The 24,355-nt window shown below is 38.9% G+C and overlaps 8 protein-coding genes across 11 annotated transcripts; 3 read left to right on the top strand and 5 right to left on the bottom strand.

Annotated features, from left to right (window-relative positions):
• Positions 1-119: 119 nt before the first annotated feature.
• On the bottom strand, positions 120-1,582 carry LOC18008274 (ribonuclease 3-like protein 1). Of its 2 annotated transcripts, none has more exons than XM_024152644.1 (4): positions 1,385-1,582; positions 884-1,118; positions 582-696; positions 120-441 (listed from the first exon to the last, which is right to left on the bottom strand). In XM_024152644.1, exons 1-4 carry the CDS (start codon positions 1,493-1,495, stop codon positions 384-386), a joined length of 519 nt encoding a protein of 172 aa, XP_024008412.1. In that variant the 5' UTR covers positions 1,496-1,582; the 3' UTR covers positions 120-383. The 2 variants fall into 2 exon arrangements, with proteins under 2 accessions (XP_024008412.1, XP_006389819.1); XM_006389757.2 differs by having other exon boundaries at positions 120-482; positions 1,385-1,580.
• Positions 1,583-1,762: 180 nt separating this feature from the next.
• LOC18008373 (probable receptor-like protein kinase At1g80640) lies at positions 1,763-4,463 on the bottom strand. Its single transcript, XM_006389756.2, has 10 exons — positions 4,088-4,463; positions 3,642-3,812; positions 3,292-3,542; positions 3,058-3,190; positions 2,907-2,970; positions 2,702-2,798; positions 2,532-2,619; positions 2,342-2,457; positions 2,170-2,259; positions 1,763-2,054 (listed from the first exon to the last, which is right to left on the bottom strand). Exons 1-10 carry the CDS (start codon positions 4,254-4,256, stop codon positions 1,929-1,931), a joined length of 1,305 nt encoding a protein of 434 aa, XP_006389818.1. The 5' UTR covers positions 4,257-4,463; the 3' UTR covers positions 1,763-1,928.
• A 1,050-nt stretch (positions 4,464-5,513) lies between these two features.
• On the top strand, positions 5,514-7,571 carry LOC18008502 (F-box/LRR-repeat protein 2). The gene has a single exon (XM_006389755.2). The coding sequence runs from the start codon at positions 5,542-5,544 to the stop codon at positions 7,282-7,284; it is 1,743 nt and encodes a 580-aa protein (XP_006389817.2). The 5' UTR covers positions 5,514-5,541; the 3' UTR covers positions 7,285-7,571.
• Positions 7,572-8,316: 745 nt separating this feature from the next.
• LOC18008467 lies at positions 8,317-10,476 on the bottom strand. Its single transcript, XM_006389754.2, has 5 exons — positions 9,497-10,476; positions 9,148-9,227; positions 8,930-9,041; positions 8,760-8,812; positions 8,317-8,662 (listed from the first exon to the last, which is right to left on the bottom strand). The coding sequence occupies exons 1-5, from the start codon at positions 10,401-10,403 to the stop codon at positions 8,519-8,521; spliced, it is 1,296 nt and encodes a 431-aa protein (XP_006389816.1). The 5' UTR covers positions 10,404-10,476; the 3' UTR covers positions 8,317-8,518.
• A 3,319-nt stretch (positions 10,477-13,795) lies between these two features.
• LOC18008392 lies at positions 13,796-17,042 on the top strand. Its single transcript, XM_006389753.2, has 5 exons — positions 13,796-14,187; positions 15,839-15,901; positions 16,115-16,177; positions 16,273-16,341; positions 16,440-17,042. The coding sequence occupies exons 1-5, from the start codon at positions 13,879-13,881 to the stop codon at positions 16,554-16,556; spliced, it is 621 nt and encodes a 206-aa protein (XP_006389815.1). The 5' UTR covers positions 13,796-13,878; the 3' UTR covers positions 16,557-17,042.
• A 163-nt stretch (positions 17,043-17,205) lies between these two features.
• On the top strand, positions 17,206-19,522 carry LOC18008494 (acetylornithine aminotransferase, chloroplastic/mitochondrial). 2 transcript variants are annotated; one of them, XM_024152882.1, is made up of 4 exons: positions 17,206-17,688; positions 17,923-18,357; positions 18,446-18,997; positions 19,380-19,522. In XM_024152882.1, exons 1-3 carry the CDS (start codon positions 17,275-17,277, stop codon positions 18,968-18,970), a joined length of 1,374 nt encoding a protein of 457 aa, XP_024008650.1. In that variant the 5' UTR covers positions 17,206-17,274; the 3' UTR covers positions 18,971-18,997; positions 19,380-19,522. The 2 variants fall into 2 exon arrangements, with proteins under 2 accessions (XP_024008650.1, XP_006389814.1); XM_006389752.2 differs by lacking the exon at positions 19,380-19,522 and having other exon boundaries at positions 18,446-19,151.
• Positions 19,523-19,979: 457 nt separating this feature from the next.
• On the bottom strand, positions 19,980-20,756 carry LOC18008475 (ethylene-responsive transcription factor ERF084). Its single transcript, XM_006389751.1, has one exon. The coding sequence runs from the start codon at positions 20,754-20,756 to the stop codon at positions 19,980-19,982; it is 777 nt and encodes a 258-aa protein (XP_006389813.1).
• Positions 20,757-22,133: 1,377 nt separating this feature from the next.
• On the bottom strand, positions 22,134-24,294 carry LOC18008349 (F-box/LRR-repeat protein 14). 2 transcript variants are annotated; one of them, XM_006389750.2, is made up of 2 exons: positions 24,172-24,294; positions 22,134-23,749 (listed from the first exon to the last, which is right to left on the bottom strand). In XM_006389750.2, the coding sequence occupies exon 2, from the start codon at positions 23,731-23,733 to the stop codon at positions 22,336-22,338; it is 1,398 nt and encodes a 465-aa protein (XP_006389812.1). In that variant the 5' UTR covers positions 23,734-23,749; positions 24,172-24,294; the 3' UTR covers positions 22,134-22,335. The 2 variants fall into 2 exon arrangements, with proteins under 2 accessions (XP_006389812.1, XP_024007159.1); XM_024151391.1 differs by lacking the exon at positions 24,172-24,294 and adding an exon at positions 24,044-24,117.
• Positions 24,295-24,355: the final 61 nt, after the last annotated feature.

The raw sequence follows: 24,355 nt of genomic DNA, 5'->3' as shown, positions 1-24,355 counted from the left end.
TTTCTTCAATCCAGTGTACCTGTGCTGAATCTGCAATTCTTGGCCTTCACTAATAAAACATGAGGAGAAATATAATAGCACAAGGAATGAGATAAAGAGTTAAGAGAAATTATAACCATTGAACATTTACTCTCAGTAAATACTGATACAGACTTGAGGACCAACAAAAAAAAAAAATCTGATTTAGATCAACACTGTAGTCTGTACAATCCATTAAGTAACAGATGGTATATATTCTAAGACTCTCTCTTACAACTGTGTAAAAACTCTAATCTACTCTCCCGTTGCTTCACGGACAAAGCTAGATGATGCTTTACTGATGCAGCTTTGTCTGGCTTCGCCTTGCATGCTCAAGATACCAGAGGGCTGCTTCCGCTGCATGCTCAGCCGCAGCTTTCTTCTTGCGTTTGGGATCCCCAAAACACTCCAAAACAGTTGTCCCTGAAGAATCTCTAATCTCAACCACAGTTTTGTATGTAAATCTGAACCAAACAAAAAAAAAAAGGAACCAAGTTCACTCAAAAAGTTCGTGATTCTGAGAGACTTACGAAGCAAGTGCAGGTAAGTTAATGTTCACTTACAATCTCATATGGCAAGGTCCATCGACTCTGCAGCACTCATAAACCGGAGGTTTCCACCGCATGGAACTACATATTTCGTGTAACACCAATTTTGCTGACCCTTTCTTCGTTTCAGCTGAACCAAGCGTTACACAAATGGAGCAGATTTCAGTTTGAATTACTAAAAAAAAATTCAAGAAAATCCAATCTCTTTTATATTTCCTAAAAATTGTATAACGAATTAAACCTAAAAGTTGTGAGATGATTCTAAGTTACAACAAGAAGATGATCTAAACAAACTATGAGGTGAAGAAAAATTGCACCTTTAGGTTTTTGTTTGGTGTCTTCTTCTTCTTCTTCTTGTGGTTTGGGAACTAGCTTCTTCTCTTGTTTGATGTTTACGGTTCTTGTGCTGTTAGGATCAATCTGAATGTTAGAGAAGGACAGCGATTTGACATTGTCTTCTTCAACCCCATTAAGCATTTTAAGCTTCAACTCACTCTTCTCTTCAAATCTCTGCTTTGCAACATTAACTGGCTCCGTCATTGTTCTTGGTCTCTGATACATGGACAAAACAATTGAAGAAGATTCATCACTGAATCCGACAAAATTAATTGTCTCAAAACAATTGAAGATTTTTTAGACAAATTTTGGAATGAAAAATAAAGCCAAATCTATGAGGAAAATCACAGAACAATCGAAACTCAGGGATTCTTCTATCTTATTAACCTAGAATAATCCTTATAAAAACAAATCGATTTAGTACCAGAATATTATCTGTTTCATCTTCACGCCCTCTAATAAAGAGGAGATGAAAATATTACCGGAGAGGAATTTGTGGGGATAGAAGATGGATCGAGAGGAGGAATATCCTTGAGACTGATGATAGATCTTGATGGGTTTTGGCTTATCCGCTTCGTTTTCTGATCCTCCATCTTTCATAGTAGTATCTCACAATTCGTCGCGTTTCGTTTCGGGAATCGAGAAATTGCATGAAACAGAATTTGAAAGAAAATATGCAATATTGATTATATCGACAACAGATAAGGTTTAATTAATTAAGTCAATTTATTCATGGTTTACCCATTTTCCTTCTCTTATGGCCGGTTGAAAAAGTCATACAGTAAAAGTTTTTTTTTTTACTCTCGCCTAAGCTTAATTAATTAAATTTACCAAATTACTTTGACTCTGTACTATGATCAATAATGAGCTACTCATTTATGTGAACTTCTGTATTCAGTTTCTCGTCGCAATGATCAACAGAGAAAAAAAAAAAAAAAAAAGTGGAATTTGCCGATGAACAAACCAAAAAAAAAAATCATCACATGCAAGTTGAAATAAAAAAGCTACAAAGGGAAGATTTTTCTCTCATAAAATTCGCAATGATCCGCCGAGATCAACTGGTAAAAGAGGGATGAGTGAGTGCAAGACATCGGTTATAAGTGGTCTGTAACTTGGCTCTGGCTGGACACACAAGACAGCTACCGCAGCAACCTGTTCGGATCCAATCCAGAATATTTTTCAAAACAAAAAATAATGAATCTTTTTCCGATATGTGGGTAGTAAAATCTTGGGTATGAAGAAAAATGACTTTTTTGATGAAACTGACCTGGTAGAGATGCTTCAAGTCCATGGTTCCTTTGATTGCAGGATCCAAGATGTTGGGCAGATTAGCTCTGTCACTGAGCTTAGGTACAGCCTGTTCAAGAAAGATAGAAAATATCATAAGCCAGAGGTTTTTCCTGCTAAAACAATAAACTTTCTCGGGAAAGTGTATGTACCCAAGTGACGACAGATTCTGGTTCCGATGATGGTTTCTCGGCTGATTTCTTCCCCAGGAGAAGTTCTAGGAGAATCACCCCAAAAGCGTAGACATCATTCTTGTCTGTAACTTTCCCTGAAAGATGAATCAAAGATGAAGATCGAAACCTGAAGGCTGCTATAATGTGAGACTAAGCATAAACTTATTACCATCAACAAGATACTCGGAAGCTCTGTTTCCTAAAGTTCCAGGAAGCTTCAGGTTTCTGTTCTGAGTTGCGAACCCAAAATCTGATATCTGAAGAGAAGCAAAATGTGGCCTTACAACTCGTATGTCTATCACAAGAACTTTACATTATATCAATCTTTGCTCTTCTTACCTTTGCGTTGAACTCCGAGTCTAGAAGGATGTTAGATGATTTTAAGTCTCTGTGAACTACCGGAGGGTGGCAATGCTCGTGAAGATACTCTAATCCTCTTTATAAAAGAGAAAAATTTGTAAGCATACAGTTATGCTTTACTGCTTTGGAGATCACAGGAAACTGCTAAATGTGTGAAACGTAATTATCGATGAATGGACTTTACCGTGCTATATCAACCGCGATTTTCATCCTAAGCTGCCAAGTCAAACCTGAACCTTGGCTAGGCCCTTAAAGTATACAAACGAAGGAGAAACAAAACATCAAAATCAGAAGATCGAAACAAAAAGTGCCTAAACTTGGATCATCTTCCTTACCATGCAACTGACTTTCCAAAGATCCATTCTGCATCATCTCATACACAATACATCTCGTTTGGCGATATACACAAAACCCCAATAGGGAGATTATGTTCTGATGCTTGATCTTAGCCAACCAATCTACCTCACTCTGCATACAAATTCAACAAGAAACCAAAAAAAAGTTACGGTTTGTGTTATCGAATGAGATAGTTGGAGTCTGTGGAATCTTATGGGTCAAGCCAATCAAACCTCAAACTGTTTTTCAATGTCTATCTCCCCACCACCACCATCAAGTTTCTTCACAGTGACAGAGGAGTTTTCATCAAGAAAAGCTCTGTAAAGACAACCACGACCACCTCGGCTCAACACATTACTATCACTGAACTTGTTTGTTGCAGATTCCAGCAACTGATAATCATACACAGGGATAGTTCCTTTCCTCACAGACACAGAATCAATCTTGTGTACAATGGGCTTCGTGGATACACTCTTCACAGAATCTTATAAGATAAGCAAATTACCAAGATAAGCCTCCACTAGCAACAAAGAGCCAAGAAATAACAAAATTGTAAAGATACACAAGAGATAAACATACATACCGGATTTTTGTTTGATCCCGGTGAAGCTGTTCTTTAGATTTCTGTACCTCCATAGCAAGAGGTACACAAGGAACACGACTGTGACACAGAGGAGAGTCGATGAGACTATAAGAGCAATTAAAATCTTCTTGTTCAAGTCCTCGCGAAGCACCACTTTAACAATTGGAGGTCCTGAGGATGTAAAATATAAAAAGGTGAACTTTTTTTTGTTAAAGATCTCGCTGAATCATTCTTTGCCTAATTATCGGAAAGTTTTCAGTTTTCTTCCGGAGACATTATTAATTCAACTAAATTCGATTCATTTAGACATCTTTCAGCAAGCCCATTTCGGCAATTTCACGAACTAGTAAGACCAAACAGCTCAAATCAGCAGCTATGTTCTGAATTTGTCCTCTCCCTCTAGGGCAACATCGAGAAAATCAAAAAGGGTAGAAACTAATTATTACCTGGGGATTGAGCTCCCATTCCCTGAGAAATAGGGATTTCGTGGGGAGTGCCAGAAACGAAAACAACGGAAGATTCTTCTGATTTAATCACAGCAGCGAAGGAGAAGATGGAGAAACCCAGAACCCAAATGGGAAGTAGAAGAAACAGGAAATGACGAAGGAAGCACATTTTTGTTTCACAAACATGCACAGAAAAGACAAAAAAAGAAAGAAAAGAGAGACAAGATAGAATATGAAACTATGAAGTATAATCCACTTCTTATTCTTGTTAAGTTGATGTTTTTCGTAAATCTTGTTTATCGAGATGGAAATCTTGAGATTATCTTGTCTGGAGATGGAGACAAGAGAGGAAGACACTGTTGGGGTTGGGAAACAGAGACAAGGACAAGGTTTTAGGTGTTTGGTCTTCATGTGGCAGTTATGAAAAGGTGGAAACCAAAAAAAAGAGAGTGCCCGAGGAGAGAGAGAGGCGGACGTGGGTGATAAGACGTGGAATTGTGGACTGATAGATAAATTAGATTACAAAGCTCCACTTCCTTTACAGAATCTTTCATTTTGATTTTCTGTAGATTTCAAAATTTAACATCCCAATGCTACAAGATATATTCAAACCTTTCTCTTTTATACGTAAAGCTAAAAGAAATATTTTATACTACTAATGTTTTCTCATTCCTGAAAGCATCAGTCCATTTAATTTCATAAACAATGTATAACATAGGTCTGGATTCGAACCAAAAAAAAGATTTGAGTTGTTATTAGGTTTCTACGATTACAAAGTTCTAGATGAAATTCTGTATATTCTTAAGTTCAAAATTAGAACATGTAATATGATTTCGCTAAATAGTAAATATTATTCAATAATCTAATTCTTTGAACTTTACTTCTTATATTTTTTTAGTTGAGTTCTGATATTTAGTTAGTGAATTTATGATGCGGATATAATGGATTGTTTAAAAATACATATAAAAGGATTATGTAATCTCACTAGTTTTGTTTGCATCGAGGCGCATTAATCCAAAGGATACGATTGGGTCAGTGCGTAAATTCAATTCATGCGGATTTAGTGAACAAAAGGACAAGTCGTGGTTTAAGAGTGAATCCAACAAAAAAGAAAAATTAAAAATTAAAAAAAATGGACAAAGCTCCAAAACTTTGAGCATTATTCATGTGAACTTTCTATATCTGTCCTCTTCAACTTTAATTACCGACTCAATTGGTCACATACTCAGACAGCTGTATAGAGTTGACAACAAAAAAAAAAACAATTTTTAAAAATGGAGTAATTGGGCCTTGAAATAAAAATGAACCTGAGATAATATTGGGTCATGACAGGCCCAACAAATCAAAGTGTTTCGAGATTCCGAATGGGATGTAGGTGACCAGTCATTATCGAGAACAAATTTGTAAACTCTTTTCACTACACTGATTCTGCTATCTTCAATCGAATTTGGGGGATGAGAGGATCCATGGATTTACCTGAAGAATGTTGGGAATTGATCTGTAAACTCATTGATGAAGATGACTATCGGTTCCTGGAATCTGTTTCACTCGTATCGACCTCTTTCCTCGCCATCACCAATCGCGTTCGCTCCACTTTCATCATCACCGATCGTACTGTTCCCTTTCTCCATCGGCATCTCCTTCGGTTCCGGAAGCTGAAGCGAATCAGGTTCCATGATTTCCATGAAGATCTCAATTCGTCTCTTCTGCAGGTTTCGCTTTCCGGTTTAGATATCGAGTCGCTCGATGTGTCGGGAATGCCGTATTTTCCAGATTTCGGGATGAAGATGATGAGAAATCTCAAGGAATTGAACTGTTCTGGAGTTGGGGAATTGCGAGAAAGCGATCTGGTTTCGATCGGAGCGTGTTTCCCATCTCTACAGAAGCTGGACATAAGCTATCCTGACTCTCTTCCGAGTCCCGTCTCTGATTCTGGGATTATCAGTCTTTCGTCAAATCTCAAGGGGCTCTTGAAGATCAACGTTTCTGGTAATAACCTAATCACAGATAAATCTTTGGTTTCTCTATCGCGGAATTGTGTCCTCTTGAGAGAAATAATCTTCCGTGACTGCGATTTCATTTCATCCGGTTGCATCGAATTCCTTGTGCGCAATTCTGAGAACTTGGAGTCTCTTGCGATCAATGGAATCGGATGGAGGCCCAGGGCTTCCTTCTCCAACGATGCCTTCTTATTCGCTCGCTCTTTGTCTAAGCTTGATCTCTCGGATTCGTTTCTGTCCGATGACTTGCTCCGTTTGATTGCCGATGCCAAGTTCCCTCTAAAGAAGCTTCTTCTCTCCAATTGCCACTGTCTCAGTTTTGATGGGCTCTTGTATTTTCTTGCTAAGCACCAAACACTAGTTCACTTGAATCTTGAAGGATCAAGTTTCCTCTCTGATGAGATGATAGTGGAATTAGGGGTGTTCCTTCGGCGCTTAACCTTTGTGAACCTCAGTTTCTGTGCCAAGTTAACTGGTGTGGCATTCTTCAACATCATCGAAAGATGTGTGTCCCTCAAGCGCATGAGAATGGAAGGGACGAATTTTGGAGTGGAAGAATACTCCAAGGAGCTGGATATCAAGTCAGGGATCAAGTCGTTGTGCATATCTGGAAACCACAATTTGAGCGACGAGTGTCTCGAGAAGATATCACGCCATTGCCCTTTTGTAGAAACTCTTGATGTGGCTCAGTGTCCTGGCATCACGAGAGATGGGATTCTTGAAGTCTTGAGGAATTGTGGCGAGCTAAGATCTTTGGATATAAGCGGATGCACTGGCATAAGGGGTTTTGGTGTAGTAGACTTTGAGCTTCCAAAGTTGGAGTCTCTGCGAGCATGTGGAACTTGGATCGACGACCAAGACCTAGATATGATCAGCAAAATATGTCGAGGGCTGTTGCATCTTGATCTGAAAGGATGCTTGACTGTGGGATCAAGAGGGGTGAAGGAAGTTGTGCAGAGCTGCAAACGTTTAAGAGAGATAAACCTTGGGTATTGTAAAGTTGATGATGGAATTTTCACTTGGATGGTTTGTGCAAATCCATCTCTTAGGAAAATAGTACCCCCGTATGGTTTTTCTCCAACTAGAAAACTCCACAGCTTCTTGCTGCGTCATGGATGTGTAATCTGCCAAGATTTTTCTAAGATGCTTTCTAAAGGATACAATGCCAATGGAAGAGATGGTGACAACAGTGACTAGACTGGTCGTTTGACCCGATGAACTTTGGATTGATTTGTGAAGAAAGAAGAATCTGCAAAATAGTCTGAATGAAGAAAACGGGTTGATCTTATAGTTCGGGTTCATATTTCTCACTTTCCATGTTTAAGATTTGTCCAGCCACAAGCGGGATTGAGTTTTCGTCAGATACTCGTCCCTTCTCCTCGTGTTTATAAGTAGAACATCACAACATCAACTCTGCTTTGTTTTTCTTCCTGAAATAATGCAAAAAAAGTATCAGGCTTTCAGTAATCAGTATTCTTACATGGTATCGTTAACAACAAATCAACTACAAAGCATATGATATGTATCATAGTCTACGGAAGATCTCATTTCAGACTTTTTTTTTTTTTTTTGATAAGGATCTTTATTAAAAGTAATTGATCTGCTAAACTAAAAGACTTCAAGATTTAAAAAGGAAAAACTTACAGCTTGCTCTCTCAAATGTCGAAGAATAACGAACCGGTCAAAAACATCGCCTGAATCTCTCGTCGGCGAATAGTTCCGACGGGAATCGACAAGAGGCTCCCTAGTAAAGCAGTTCGACGATGGTGATTGAGAGGGTATGTTTGATGGCAATGTCGAGGAAATACGGATCACAGATGCGTTCAAGTGGAACCTGTGTTAGTGTCTGAGGAGATGAAGCGCCATGATTCTTACTTCTTAGGAGCGTAAGATGAAGAAGACGAGAGAATCATGTTATAAGAAAACTGGCGTTTAAACTGCCTAAAAAAGAAGTAAAAAAACTGGCGTCAATTGATTTATCCCGGTCCTATATAAACCGAATTTAGCTACGCGATGGTTCAGATTGAAGGAACGGTTTACTTTAAATTTTTAAACCAATCACTGCCTTCTGAAATCTGAATCCTCCTAATTTGGTAAATGCCACTGATGAAGATTGATTTATCGATTCCTTGGATTTGTTTCGCTCGAATTAACTAACTGTGATTGTTCACTTTTCATGTTTGAGATGGATATGTGTTCTAGAATTAACTTTATTATCAATTCCCGGGTAATCGAAGGGTCAATGTCAACGAAATAAACCCACAAATTAATTTCTTTGCCTAAAGAGGCTGCAATAATAATCTGTGGTAGAACAAGTTTCCTCCCCAAAATGGTGATGGATAATAGACACACATTCTCTCTTTTGTCAAAAGTAAAAGAACAAAAAGAGGAGCACCGAGATCACGATTCATTGAGTCACTAGCAAAAAAGTTTAACACTTGTGATCTGGGTTGTCACGAAGGCCGAGTTTTGACAGTGAAAGGCAGTAAGAGTCCCAGTCCGTTCGTCTCATATACTTTAACAGTTTCTTCCGTCTCTGCACCATTGCTATAAGTCCCTTTCGCGAATGCTTGTCCTATATTTGGTTATAGGATTCCCGGTTAGGTTACCGTAGAAAACTGCCCCTACTAGCTTCAGGAAAAGGATTAAAAAAAAAAGGATTGAAAGTTTACCTTCTTATGTAGAACAGAGGACAGATGCTTGATCTTAGTAGTCAGTTGCGCCACTACAAGGAAAGACCATTGAGATCACTAAACAATAATGCAAAGAGGCAATGATCTCTTGTAGCTAAAGGCAAACATTGATCAGAAGAGTTGTTACTTATGCGCAGGAATCAGCTTACCTTGAACACGTGCAGAACCACAATCCGATTCCGACATCTTGAACTCTTCCCTGACCTTTGCAAGCTCGATTTTCATCTTCTCCGCAGAAGACATGTTATCCGGGTGGAAATACTGCGTTTGAATTTACACATGTATAACATAATCAACGCCAAACAAAAAAAATCTTAGATGGTTACAAGCTTAAGGATTAAAGAACTAAGAACGGAAAAAGACTCACAGTTTCAACTAGCTGCTCTTTCGGAGGCTCAAGTAAATACTTCGGTGTAGTTATAAAGCCGAAAATATCCAAGTTGTTAACTGCAAGCAAAATTAACCTTCCAGTTACATCACAACAAGGAACAGCAAATCAAAAACAATAACCTAGAAACGACCTCAAGCCCCAAGCATAAAAATCAATACTTTGCTGTCGTATAGGAAGTAGTTCACAAGTAAGAGATGGAGCGTTATAGTGAGTTAAAATCAGAATCCACAGAAAATTAATTCAATTCTATCTTAAAGCAACCATTTATAACTAGACAGTCAATATCTAAAGACGCACACAGAGAAAGAAAGAGTCGTGAGCGTACAGGCTTGTGCTCTCTTGGCTTCCTCGTTCTTGGATTGAACATCAAACCTCAACTCATTGAAAGCAAACCCCTTCCTCGTTTTCTGTGCTGCTTCCTCTTCCACCTCCCTTAGCTTTACAAGCCTCTGATTCAGCTCCTGCAACGAGAACCAACCTTCTTCTTTCTTTCCTTGTGGCCTGTACAGCCTTAGTATCTCCCCCAATTCTTGTGGTTCATAACGCTTGATAAACTCCGATTTCATCTCCTCTGTATCATCTTCTTTATTCTTCCCTTCTTCTAATCGCTCCCCATACACGGAAATGGGCAATCCCTCTGCTCCGCCGAACACATTTGAACGCACATTTTCAGTGGGTTTCGTCTTCATAATGCTCTTAAGGCTTGATAAATTTAAATTGGATAATCTGGTCTCGGTGTTAGCTTGCGACCTCATCTGTCTTAAGTTTTGTTTTAGGCTTTCATAACCCGTACCCTCGGCTTTACGAGTCCCATAATCTCCGGGTTTTGATAGCACGTTTCGCTTGTAAAGATCCTGCAAATCCCTCGCCGGAGGAGCTGATTCTCTATTCCGGAACTCGTTGAGATTCCTCCTGATATCCTGTATATTGCCTCCGATTTGGTTACCGGAGAACGACGGCGCCTGATTCTGAGCTTTGGCATCGAATCTGACAAACTGTCTCCTCCCATCCTGAGGCTGAATCTGTGGTTTCTGTTTCAGGCTGCTCTTGATACCACTTAAGTACGAAGAGATTTTCAATTCCGACGCCGATGATGAAGAAGTCGGTGATTGAGAAGCTTGTTCGCCAGATTCGTTCCCGTCTTGAGGAGATGATGAGGAGGTTGAGAAAAGATGAATCAGAGATGGGTTAGAGTGTAACCTTTGTTTGGGTCTGGCGAGATGAAGCGCCATGGAAACTGACTTTGGGCGGCTCCAAAAGCTTTAGGGTTTTGGTGTGTAGACGAAGAAGGTGATGATGACGGAGCCGATCCCCGTTCGTTCAAGTGAAATGAAAACGATGGTCTTGGTCCGGTTATCTGTAAACCCGAATTGGTTACGCGATTTTAAAAAACGGGTTAGAAGGAACGGTTTATTTGCTTTCGGTAAAAGTAAAAGTCAAATTGAAACCATCATCATTAGTACTGACTTTAGAAAACTGAATCCTACGTTAGTGAGGTCAGAACTCAGAAAAAGTTTTATTCCCTAAGGTCAGGTTCTAACGCACTTTAAATTATTTTGTTAACTATATTAAATTAGATTACAATATCATACGACATAAGAATTAGGCGATTTTTTGCTTTGTGTGCGCTCAAATTCGTTTTTCTGTGGAGTATTATAGATTATTGGAACTATGACCATACCACTGAAAGTAGCATTTTCTTTTCAAATTCTGATTTAATGAGATTGAAATGATTTCAGTGAGATGGGATCACGTAATAGTTTAAAATAGGTTTCCTTTAAGAAACCTATGCTTTGTGAAACTACGGTGAATGGTAAGATACATTAAGGAAAAACTTAAATGTATTTAAATAATATCCATATTGACAAATATGTAAAATGTTACAGTTCGCTAGACTGCTTTAGGACAATCGGAACGATCAAAGTACATTTTCCACAGAGGAGACGTATGCGTTCGACTATTGCACGAACACATCAATGTCTTGACACGTGTTGTTACTTACACTTTGGTGTTATATCACCACCTTGTAATTTAAACGTGTCTAAAACTCATTCAATTTTCAAATCCTGATTTGTATGGTTACCTTTTCAAACTAAAACTATCCACTTTTAACTTATTTATTACCAGTAAAAAAGAAAAATGGTGTATCAATAAACACCTTCCTAAAAAGTAAAAACTAAGTAAACATGTCATTTATAAAATTCATTAATTTTAGGCTAATTATTATTTCTTTCACACATAAAACAAAAACTTCACATTAACAAGGACAAATATATAAGTCTACATACTAAAGTCATATCTTTGTACGTGAAAACAAAAAATATAAAGGATCATTTTAGTATATATCAAAAGTTGACCACTTAATTAAATATATATCAAAAGATATTTCAAAATTAAGTGACTTATACCACATCAGCAAAACTTCACATTTTTAACCCTACATCCAATTGACGTCACTACATTTGCCAAAAAAAAAAGAGAAATTAACCGACAGCAGCATTTAATGCTCGTCAGTTGGGATCAGAGATAGTCTTGATAATCATCTTCTGGATAATGACACCTGTCACCTGCCACAAGATATGGTGTATCATATGTGGTAGATGCGATATAACGGTTTATGTATTATGTTATCGTTTGCTAATTTTAATGTATATATATCCGATAACTACATATAAGTGTTATCGTTTGTCCGGATTATGCTAACAATAATATGTAATACAAGTTAACATGTTAACAATGCTTATTGTTACATGTTAACAATGACATATGTTAACATCTATATTTGTTAACAATGATATATGTTAATATTTCTACTTGTTAACAATAATATCTAAGTATTGTAACATGTTAACATAGTTTGTTACTATGGTGTAGTAAAATATATGATATTTGTTAACGTGCTAACAATAATATCAGATATTTATTAAGATGTTAACAATAATTTGTAGTGTTTGTTGGCGTGTTATCCGATATTTGATAGCGTGGTAACAATAATAACAAGTATTGTCCAAATGTTATAAGTACAATATTATTGTTAATATGTTAACATATTAGTTAGTGATGTAAAACATAAGAGAGCATCTGTAATTTAGTTGGACCCGACTAAAAAATGGTAAATAACTACTCTCTCTCTCTCTATTGCCTTTGTTGTTTTATCTTTCCTCTATTTTATCTCGATTACAGCGAACAATTGTATGTGAAATATACAGAATATTTTCTGACACTTTTTCGTATCTTTAAGATCTACCGCATGAGAGAGAACTTAATTTTTCAGATATATGTCTTAGGGGCTTTATGGACTTTTCTCAGTGAACAGTATGTGGTCAAAACCACTTTTCAGGACCACTTATTTTTTATATTATCTATTGGTATATAGTGATATTACTCAAATAACGGCACCTAACTTTAATAAGTCTAACATAAGCTAAAACATAAGGAAACATTACAAAATGGACAATGTTATACTTCCCGGAAAATGCCTACAGCAGAACCCAACATTAAGCATTGTCAAGAAGAGGGCATGAGTCTCTCACGCTCAACCAAGTCACGAAGCCATAGTAGTAGATCATGAGGTAACATAAGACTTAAGACAAAGATCCTTCGTTACACTTAGGATAATGAGAATGGCTCCTTTATTCCAACTTCTACTTTCCAATATTTGCTTCCTGCTAAAAGAAAAAAACTAATTATTAAATTTCCTGAGGAATGAAGGCCAAAGTTGAGACGTTTCCACAAATTCAATTCCAAATATTATATGGTTAACTTTATGACTAAGTGTATCTTCTATCGCCATCGACGCAATCAATCAATTTTTCATTTGTTAATGTTTGTTTTGCTTACCCTCGAGGTCGACTCTGTATGCATCAATAATCTTATTTTCCCATTTTAAAAACCCAAGCTCCACCACATCCCATTTACCAACTTTTTTTGGACCAATCAACACTAATATTGCATTTTAATTTCTAACCATGGAGAGGGAGGCATTCTCTATCTGCTTTTTTGCTTAGATCCCCTTGTTTCTCTTGCATCAACCTTCTGAGGCACAAAAACAGAGAGTGATGTTTCTCCCTTAAACTTTATAGTATAGTTCTAGACTCTTCATTAGTCTAGCATAGATTATGACTGTCATATATTATAAGAGTAAAGTTGAGGATTTGACGAGGCCAGGAAATTAAATATGAGGGAAAAATTTGTAAAGTCAAAAAGATAGCTAATAACTCGGTCATTCATTAAAAAATGTAATTGTTTTTATATGCCAAAGCATTTTTTAAAAACACAAATAAAATTACCATACAATCTAAACTAACTCACGGAATTTCCAAAAATAAGATTTTAAAAAAGAAAAAGAAAGAAAAAAAAGTTGACAAAAATAAAGGAAAATTATCCAGAATACAGGAACGCTCATGACTCGAGTCGCGCGTGTGTCCAGACGCTACCCTACTTCTCTTACTATTCCAACACACGATAAAATAAAAAAAACTTGCCACAAATGATCTATGCCACGTATGTATTCAAGGAGGGTCCCACAGTTATCAAGAAAAATAAGAAGAATTTAATTAGTTCCAATCTAACTGTGCAATAAAAACTCGATATAAATACACAAATCCACCCATTAATATGCCACAGAGATTTCTTCCTCTCTACTTTTTTCGCCACCATCTATCTCTCTCTCTTCCTCTCTTGAAAAAGGTCGAGTAGATTCCGAGTATGTCCGGCGAAAACTGGATTAGAGCGGCCATGTCTGACGATTCATTGGTGGCAGAAGCGCTGCTTCGGCTCCGCCACTCGGAACCGCCACCACCGCAGAAGACGAGCGACGCGTCTCCTCTGAAGCTGAAATGGAGCGTGCGTCAACGGAGGTCGAAAAAAGGAGACCAAACGCGAGCCAGTCCCACCACGCCTCTCTCCTGGAGCGGCGCCACGTCTATAAGCGGCGGCGGCGGCGGTGCTACCACCGTGGAATGTCTGGAGGAGTCCAGCGCCGCCGTAAAACAATCCGAGACGTTTAGATCTACGGTTTGTCCGAAACATTTCACACGATTTTTGGTTTTCCCGATTTGAAAACTCCGTGATGGCCGTAGACTGCGTAGGTTTTTGTGTCTGTGTGTGACGTTTACATCTCTCGTGATTGCGGCGTTTTACACTGTCACAGTTTTTTTTCTTCTTTTTTTTGCGTTTTCTCTTCTCGTATTCATTGTTGTTTTTTGGCTGATCTATCGCCGATTTTACCCTTGGCCGTACCCACACGACGAGACTTTTTAGTTGTTCGCTTGTGGGTATTTTCGTCATTTAGGAGGATCCTCGATCGTCTTCATCGTTGATCATCGTGTAGGTTCACCGACTACATGTTGACCGAAATACCCACACACCGTGGACTCAAATTAGGGAAATTGATGTTTTTTTTTTCCAGGGAGAAACAAAATCTATCTTTGACGACAGATTTTGTTGTCTTCTTAGAAACACATGTCCGATTTGAGTTTCAAACTGATAAGTTGGGGGGTGATCTCTGCTTTTTTGCTCTCTTTTGCAAAAACAAAAGAGTCACGTTTCCCACTTTTGTGCATCCCAGTTGCTCTCTCTCTCTCTTTCTCTCTTTTTACGGAAAAGACCAAAAGGCCCTCACATCGAGGGGAGGTCTTTTAGAGTCAAAATCACCGCTGCAAACTTTCAATGCTCTCTAAAAAAAAAGAGGGAGTAGCCGAAAGAAAGAAAACACATTCATTTCCAGTTAAATGACGAAACTAACCTTGTCATCCAATGAGCTCATTTCCACGGTGGAAGGATTATCTCGGAGAGATTTCCGCAGGCGTTACTTTGGGAGGCTACTTCGTGGAATTGAATTTAGGTTAAAGAGTATTTGAGTGGATTAGGTACGTGTGTGGTAGGGTTTAGTAGTGGGGAGGGAGGGTAGTTATCAGATGTGGCGCAGTGAACCGTAACTAAGTGTGGACCCAGGGGGCCAGTGGTCAAACTCAGTTATTGCAAGTGATTGAGTTCCCTGATTTGTCCGTCAGATTGAATACCGGTGACCGCTTGTTGAGTTTAGCCCCCTTTTTAAAAACTAAATAAGATTGTTTTCTGATTTTTATGTTGACCTTGATCGGTGGTTATAACTTATTTTTGAAAACCAAAGTAGAGTTTTGTCAAGTAAAGAAAAGGAAAAAAAAAGAGAGTAAATCAACGATAAGCGAGGACAAGTGGTGCTATGGAGAATACGTGACACTAGTTGGGGTCGGAGGAGCAAAAAAAAGCATGACGTGTGAATGTGACGACCAAACACACGCGTTTAAGTCTCTGAACTCACGCTCCACTCACGTGATTTTCCTTTTTTTATTTTTTTTTTCTTCTTCTTTTGAGGGCAATAAGTAGTTGACCAAGAAGATTCTTTTGAATTTACTCGGTTTGGAGTTTCTTTTTAAGATTTCGAAGTTTTTGGTTTGCTTATATGCTGGCTAATAGGGAGGTGATTCTTTTTTATTTCACTGGCCTTATCGTGCCTCTAAAGTTTGGTAGGTGTGTGGTTTTCTTCAAGAAATGATATAGAAAACAAAACTATATGATATTAGGTTGGTGTTGTTATTGATTGAATATTGAATTTGATCTGGCTTTATTTGGTGGTGTCGTATGTCTTAAGCCATTATCTGATTATTCGGTTTTTGCTCCCTAGATTTCTCAAACGAGTGCTGTAACAACAACAACAACTCTTTTCAAGAGATCAAGAAAGAAAAAGGTATAAGCAAAAAGAGACTGCTTTATTTACATACACTATTAAAGGTTTAAACTACTTACTAGTTTTAGCCCCAGACATTGAGCATATTCTGACCAGGCTTGTTTAAATATGTTGAACTATATAGTCTGACCTTCACCGATGAATCTTAACCTTTCTACGTTTGGAATGATATCATTACATATTGCCTAATTTTCTCTTATAATCAATGTACAGACTTTGGCGGAGCTTAAAGAGGAGGAAAACATGCTCTTGATCGAAAGAAAAGGCCTGAAAATTGTATAACTTTTGTTATTCTTCATTTCTCTCTCTCTCTCTCTCTCTATATATATATATATTAAGTCCGCGTGCTAAGCTTAGATTTATTGAATCAGGAATTGGCAAGCATTCGTGACATGGTGGAGCAACAAAGAAAAAGAAACAATGCGCTAAAGAAGATCAAGGTGAGCCCATCTCTCTCTTTCTCTCTCACACATTGTAGCTGCAATATTCACACATAAACAACATGTAACCCAAGGAGATCATATTCCTATGTATGTAGGCTGAATCACAATCTGTCTTATCCTGCAAACGTGCTTTCGAACAAGGCTCCTCCTTCTTGCTCCCTGACCTTAACATGCCACTAGATACCGATACGAGCCCTGAAGTTGTCTGCTGAACTACCAACCATGAGCATATATACATAATTCTTTTGTTTTTCCTATCATACATCAAACAAACAACTCCACATCCTGCCACAACCATGTCTTTTAGCTGTAACTATATATATGAGTACGAGGAAGATAGACTAAAAATTTCATATATATCCTTACCCATTAGGCCATTTCCCGTTGCCGCTGAAGAATATTCGCCTCAAGGTGAGGTGATCCGAGTTTAGGGTCAAGTGTTTTCTGACGAATTTTCTTTGTTTAGCTGGTAGTATGATTTTTTGCTCTGCCATTCAGATTCTCCTTAGTGGTCGTTATCTTTCTCCCATTTTCATAGGATGAGATGTAATTATCTACATAGATAACATATATACACTTTTCTTCATTTCTTATTATCTCTGCTGAGATGTATTGCAAAAGATTACATCGACCCTTTTTTTTAATATGTAAGACGTTCCAAAACTGTCATTTGACTAATGGATTTAACTATTTCAAACCTCATATTTGCTATAAAAAAAAATTTGCTAGTTGTGTGGAATCAAATTCATCAGCCCTAAATTGTAATTAAGGAAGAGATAGAACATAGCATGCCTTAAAATGCTAAAACCCCTTTATCAAAAAAAATAATGTTAAAACCCTAGAATTAAATTAAAAGTTGAGCATTTTCGTCTTAACCACTCTTCACTGTCCCAACTCCTAACGCATAACGAAAGGGAAGAGCACAACGAAATGGCGTCTCTTGGCCAAATCACCCTCCCGTGCGCGCCGTCATTGGAGATTGGCTTCCTACGCCGTCGATTTGATCGACCGATCAAAACCCGAGTCGGATTCAACGGCCGGATCGCGAGCGCATTGACAAACGCCGGCGAACAAGCGGGAGTGTCGGTAAAACCGAGTGTGAGCGAGAAAGTGATTGAAGAGGAGGCGAAACTTCTTGTGGGTACCTACGCGCGTGCTCCGGTGGTGTTCACCAGTGGTAAAGGTTGTAAATTGTTCGACCCAGAAGGGAAAGAGTATCTTGATTGTGCCTCTGGAATTGCTGTGAATGCTCTTGGCCATGGAGATCCTGATTGGCTTCAAGCCGTCACTGAGCAAGCTGCTGTTCTTGCCCATGTCAGCAATGTCTATTACACCATCCCTCAGGTATAATTTCACTAGTGAGTGTGCGAAATGATTTTGCTTGATAGTTATGGGTTTAGTGGTTATCGTGATATCTTTCTCTTGTGAATTTGATGTATTAGTTCTTGTGTCATGCCTCAATCTTGATTCCTGGAAGTCACGTTGGTATAGTTTGGTGTCTAGACCTTATATGGCATTCTTAATCCTTGTGTATACCTTCAAGCTCATGTGTTCTGAAACGTTTGAACTTCTCTGTAGATAGAACTCGCAAAACGCCTTGTGGCAAGTTCTTTCGCAGACCGTGTCTTCTTTTGTAACTCTGGAACAGAAGCCAACGAAGCAGCAATCAAGTTTTCAAGAAAGTTCCAGAGGTTCACCCACCCTGAAAACAAAGAAGTCGCGACAGGGTTCATCGCATTCACAAACAGTTTCCATGGAAGAACCTTGGGAGCTCTTGCCTTGACAAGCAAAGAACAATACAGAACTCCCTTTGAGCCCATCATGCCTGGTGTAACATTCTTGGAATACGGTAACATTCAAGCCTCCACAGATCTTATCCGCTCGGGTAAAATAGCTGCTGTGTTTGTGGAACCTATTCAAGGAGAAGGCGGGATTTACTCTGCTACAAAAGAGTTTCTCCAGTCTCTTCGCTCTGCTTGTGATGCTGCTGGATCTCTTCTTGTTTTCGATGAGGTACATAGTGCAATATCTTGATTGTCCTTGATTTCATTCCTTGTAAAGTTCATCTCTCATCTTGCTCTTTTCTTCTCTACATCTCCAGGTTCAGTGTGGTTTGGGTCGAACTGGTAACCTCTGGGCATATGAAGCATTCGGCGTAACTCCAGACATAATGACGGTTGCAAAGCCTTTAGCCGGTGGTTTGCCAATTGGAGCGGTGCTTGTGACTGAAAAAGTTGCTGAGACCATAAGTTACGGAGATCATGGAAGCACATTTGCTGGGAACCCTCTTGTGTGCAATGCAGCCATTGCTGTTGTTGATAAAGTATCGAAACCCTCTTTCTTGTCTAGTGTCTCAAGCAAAGGTCGATACTTTAAGGACCTGTTGGGGAAGAAACTGGGAGGAAACTCGCACGTCAAGGAAGTGAGAGGAGAAGGGTTAATCCTAGGAGTGGAGCTTGATGTCCCGGCGAATCCATTGGTCGATGCTTGCCGTGATTCTGGTCTTCTGATTTTGACGGCAGGGAAAGGGAATGTCGTCAGGATTGTTCCGCCGTTGATCATATCGGAGGAGGAAATCGAACGTGCGGTTGAGATTATTTCTCACAATTTGACTGCGCTTGATTGAAGAAGATTGAAGTTGAGCACAAAATATGTATGTTTTAACAATCTTTTTACTTTCATTATTTAGCTCCAAAGTCTACCATTAATACTGCATCTCACACTTATTCACAAGAAACTTGACAAGATGACAAAATGTAAGGTGCACTATATTCAAAATGTTTCATTTGAAAGTCGACTAAAACCAATTTGTACTTACTTGCATAGTTGGTCGAAAAACTATAATACATAAATTGTCAATTATGCATATGGATTAGGAGTCCTCAATTTCGCGTTTTAACCTCGTTTTGATTTTTTTTTTTCAAAGAAAAAAAACTGGCAGTAAAGCTCATATTCATCCAAAATAAAATAAAATTGAGAAACTTAAAAAGACAAATTAAGGAAACTCTTCAAAACAACTTTTCTTTTTCACCCAGGTTTCATGGAGGGGATTTCCTCAAAACCCAAGAGGCCAAGACAACTGAAGATCTTAACATAATGTTCAATGGATAACACACATACAGACGTATATATGACTATGTTACTGTATACATACAGGGAAAGTTCCCTATATCAGTCATTACTTGCTCAGCTTTTGTAGCTTTTAGTTTCAGCGAAGGTAATAACCAGTTCCCAAGTTTTTCGCCAGAAACAAGATGTAGTATATGTTTCACTATTCATCAGAAAGTTACTGATCCCGTAGATTTATGCACCCACCCTTCTATATCTTATTAATGAGGCTACCTCTATACATATGACCCAACAATATATAGTCACTAGCACTTTAGTCAGTTTCATTTAGTTCTACTTCTACACACTAATGCATAGTCATATTCCAAAAGGTAAACAAAGGACCACGATTATGCATGCTCTCTTGTTTCACCAAAAGTACTTCATAGATACTCATGCACATGTTGTTAAAAAAAAGAGAGAGAGATTCAGACACATAAAATATAATCTAATGAAAAAGAAAGCAGGACAAGTCATTAAAGAACCCAACTAATCAGCCTAGAGTGATTAAAACTTTCTAAACAATCCTAAACCCAAAAATTTAGATCAAGATCATGAAAAGGACTAATCACGTTTCCATAGTGACAAGTAGAAGAAGTCAAGGTGTTGGTATCACTGAACAATTGTGCAACCGAAGTGACTTTAACACACTTGCTCACATTCACCCTTTTCTTCTTCTTCCTCCTCCTCCTAATATCCTCCCCCGACTGAGCTATCTCCTCTGGAAATACCGGAGCAACCGCGAAATTGGTCTTGGCTTTCGTCCCTCTCAGCCTCATCGCCGCCGCGTCATAAGCACGCGCCGCCTCCTCCGCCGTGTCGAACGTTCCTAACCAGTGTCTGCACCGCCCAATCCTGTCTCTTATCTCCGCCGACCATCTCCCCCACGGTCGCTTCCTCACCCCTCTGAATCCTCCGTTCTTCTGCGCCATCTTCCGCCATCTCTTCACGCCGTCTTCGGTCTCCGTCGCGGTAAAGTGATCATCGGTAGCTTTGTTATTATTACCGAACAGTACGTCTTCGCCTACCACGGCAGCGATAGAATCATCCATAACTCTTGCGGGTTCGGGTTTTGAGTCAGGAGGAGAGAAAAGAGAAGAGATATCGAACGACTCAGGTCCGACGTTGAACGGTTCCGTCACCGTTAGATGATTAGTAAACGGAGTTTTGGGTCCGAAGAACGGCATGCAGACGAATGGCGTCTCTTTGTATAACTCATACGTTTCAAAGCTTTGATGGATTTCAACGAGGGAGCTTAACGGGACGGAAGGTTGGAGACGGTGACCGTCAACGGTGTTTTCCATTTTTTTTAGACGGCGAAAGTTATAATGGAAACTATTTAACTTTGTTGTATGCAAACTGTAGTGCAGTGTTTTGGGAAGCATTTTATAGGAGGATTAAAACAACTTTTTGATTTATTTATTTTTATTTCCTCGAAAAAGGAGAATACTACTATTTTTATTTTTATATTCAAAACCATTTTTTTTTTTGTTTTACAAATTAATGCTGGTGAGTAAAATCGAAACCTATAAAAAGATTATGGAAAAAAAGAATTTTTGTTTAGTTAGAGAATTAAAAGATACTGCTGTCATTTTCGACGAGACGGTAAAATCTTTCACATTTATGCTCCTGTCCTTCACAGTGCAAAAAGGCAGTTTGTACCTTTTGTTTTCGATATAGAGGAAGACAACCTCTTAATTCTACTTAAAAAAGTTTTAAGCAAATAGATTTCATTAAAATAAAAGTTTATATCAGTTCGATTCATTCAGGTGGTGTAATTTTGGACAGAATTTTAATTAATATCATATAGTTTTAGTATATTTAAATGTGGAACGAAATTCAATTACTTTTATCTTGTTAATATTCATTCTTATTTATCAATAAATTTTACATCTTATAAAAAATGATATATTTGTATAAATTTCAAGTACTAAAATTTTAGTTTAGTTTTAGCAGTCCTAAACTCCTAATTGATACTCCTAATATAAAACTTCTAATATAAAAGTGACTGACCCACAAGAGTATTGTTGACCATCAACAATGATAAATTGGGCCTTGCAAAAGAGTTAAGCCCAATAAATATAAGAAAACTAACAACGGCAAATCGTGGTCTGTAAATTCAAACGATTTGACTTGGTAGAAATGACATCCGTTTGATTACGTAAGGCGCTTAAGCGCACTCATGCTGGCGTCAACAGACACGATTGTTTGATTGCAACTCACTTCTGACAAAGTATTATTAATCTTAAACCTTTATCTTTTGAAGATTAACAATATTATTAGCTCATTTAAACTATTTTTACTTGGTCTTAAAAATCTTGCCAATGAGTACCTTTGGGAAGAAGTAAACTGTATGAGACTGAGATGGTGAGTGTTAATTACCGACACAAGATCTTTTACATTGTCAGATGAAGTCAGGCCACTTGCAGAAAGCATCTTTAACTGATCAAACGAGTACGTGCATCGTGACGTGGCACTAACACCAGTGTGAAGGATCTAATTAAAAAGGAAAAAAAATCTTCAGAATGACTTGATAATTAAATTAGCTGATGGATTTGATAGATATCTATCAACTTTTCATAGATGCAAATCTCTTATCCTTTGATTGTGAAGCTTATAACCCGTCATTAAAATTAAATAACCGTAACAAACAACTTTTAGCTTCTTCACAAACGGGCAAGCCACCACTACGTCATCCATAGAGCCCACACGGGGTAAAATACACCACTTGCATGACGTAATTCTAGGACACACACGTGCCATCTACACGAGGCATTAGTAATTTCTGACCAGCAAGGCCAAACAATCTCACACTTGACAGAGCAGTATTGTAGTTTGTACTAATGTAAAGATATATGTTAGCGAGCGAATAAAGGAGAGATCTCAATACATCCATGACAAATCCTGCCTGAAAGATACAGACGTTGCAGCACCATGAACACCTCTTCTTGAGACCTGAGGACAATCCTCGACCACAAGCAGGTCAAGCTTCTGTGATCCAACAAGTGGTCTCAATCCATCGTCTGTGACTCCGAGACATTTTGATAGTTTCAACACAGCGAGACAAGGGAACTGGCTCGCCAGAATCAACCCCTCGTCGCTCACTTCCTGGCATTGGACAAGCTCCAAGATCTCTAGATTCTGAGCTGAACACAGAGCCTCCATGCCCATGTCGCTGAAAGAGCATACGTGGTCAAGAGAAAGCTCCCGAATAGGGCATTTCTGGATCAGAGCGATTATCCCCTGGAGGGTAAAAGAGGAGAGGGAAGGAAATTCACCGTCTGAGAAGGAGACCTTGAAAGATTCGAGCTTTGAGCAGTGTTGAGCTATGGCAATGAGGCTTTCATCGGTTAACCTTGGGGTGATGCTGTTTAGGAGAGGCAGAGTGAAATCGGATGGCACACGGAGTGAGATGCTTCTGAGGTGTTTAGCCTTCTGGACCAAAGTTATAATGTCCGAGTCGCTGACACCGACACACATGTCCAGATGAAGCTTCTCCAGGTTCTTGCATTTGTTCAGAACACAAGCGAGCCCTCTACCTGGAGCTATGATGCAGTTCCCAAGACTGAGCTCCACCAGACTATCACAGGGAACCATGTGGTGTTCCACAGCTAATTGATCATTGACCTTGTTGTTATACCTGTAACTGGCGTCAACCTCGAACTCCAGAATTCGAAGCTTCCGCCAGCTATTTCCAAGCTTGGTTAAATCACCTTCCCCAATCGCTCTGCAGTTCTTGATGCAGAGTTCTTCTAGAATCTCAAGCTTTCCGAAATACTCCAGCCACTCTACACTTGCCACGTTTAGGCATCGAATGAGATGAAGTCTCCTGAGTTTCCTGCAGCCAACTGCAAGCGACAATACGCCACAGCCGGTGATTCTTGGAGCGAAATTCAACTCGAGAGAAGAAAGCTCTGAGCAGGAAGACAAATGACGAATGCCAACATCGGTGATGAATGTGCAGTAGCTAAGAGTGAGATCAGCGAGGGAAGTGCAGCTGGTGGAGAGTACGACAAGGCCTTGATCGTCAAGTTGTTTCCCCAGCTTTGACATCCAACCAGAGTACACGATCTCTACTTTCCACAGATTCTGAAACCTCCTGCAGAGGGAAAGCAAGGCATCGGTCGCAGGAACTAATCCGCAGCCAATCCGCAGAGAGTATCTTTGCTCGTTGTCCAACGAGTATAGACGCCTGCAAGACAAGGAAACCGAGTTTCTGTCATTGGTTTTCTCAAGCTTCCCTAGAATGTCCAAAACTAAATGGTCTGGCAATTCATCCATTGTCTCCTCTTGCTATCTGTGAAACAAAAGAAAAGGAGAATCGAAAACAAACTTGTCAGCACACGACAGAGCTTAAATAAAAAACACACAGATTATTATGATGCTAGTCGCCAGCCCAATGAACCACTAAAAACAAGTTAGGGATCAACAGAGATTAAAAATTTCCAACAACAAAATAAGCCTAGGGGCCTCTTTCAAACGCGATCCTATAGGATGGAAGTCAAAATTAAAGAAAAACGCATCAAGAAAATAAAACATCGAGAAGATCTCCGAAATTCTCATTTCCCAAGCAAAGATTCGAGGAAATTACTGAGCCGAACGTCATTAATCATCAATCAAAAATTCACATCCACTACTACGAGACCCGGGAGAGATCAAGCCCTGAAACTAGTCCTCTATAATAAAATAAATTTAATAGTTAAGAGGAAGAAATCTCACCAGAAATGTTGAAGAAGCCAAGTGCGAAACTTGATCAGACGAATTTCTAAAAGAGACGAAAACTGAAAGGGACAATTTACTAAATATGATTTTGTTTAATCCATCAACGGATCAACCCAACCGCCACGCCCTACGGCCATCTTTTTAAATTCCCATTCCTAGTCGGTCGGATAAGGACTACTTA

The sequence above is a fragment of the Eutrema salsugineum genome, unplaced genomic scaffold (assembly GCF_000478725.1).
Source record: "Eutrema salsugineum unplaced genomic scaffold, Eutsalg1_0 scaffold_9, whole genome shotgun sequence".
NCBI lineage: Eukaryota > Viridiplantae > Streptophyta > Magnoliopsida > Brassicales > Brassicaceae > Eutrema > Eutrema salsugineum.
This window is presented reverse-complemented; position numbering and strand designations above follow the sequence as displayed.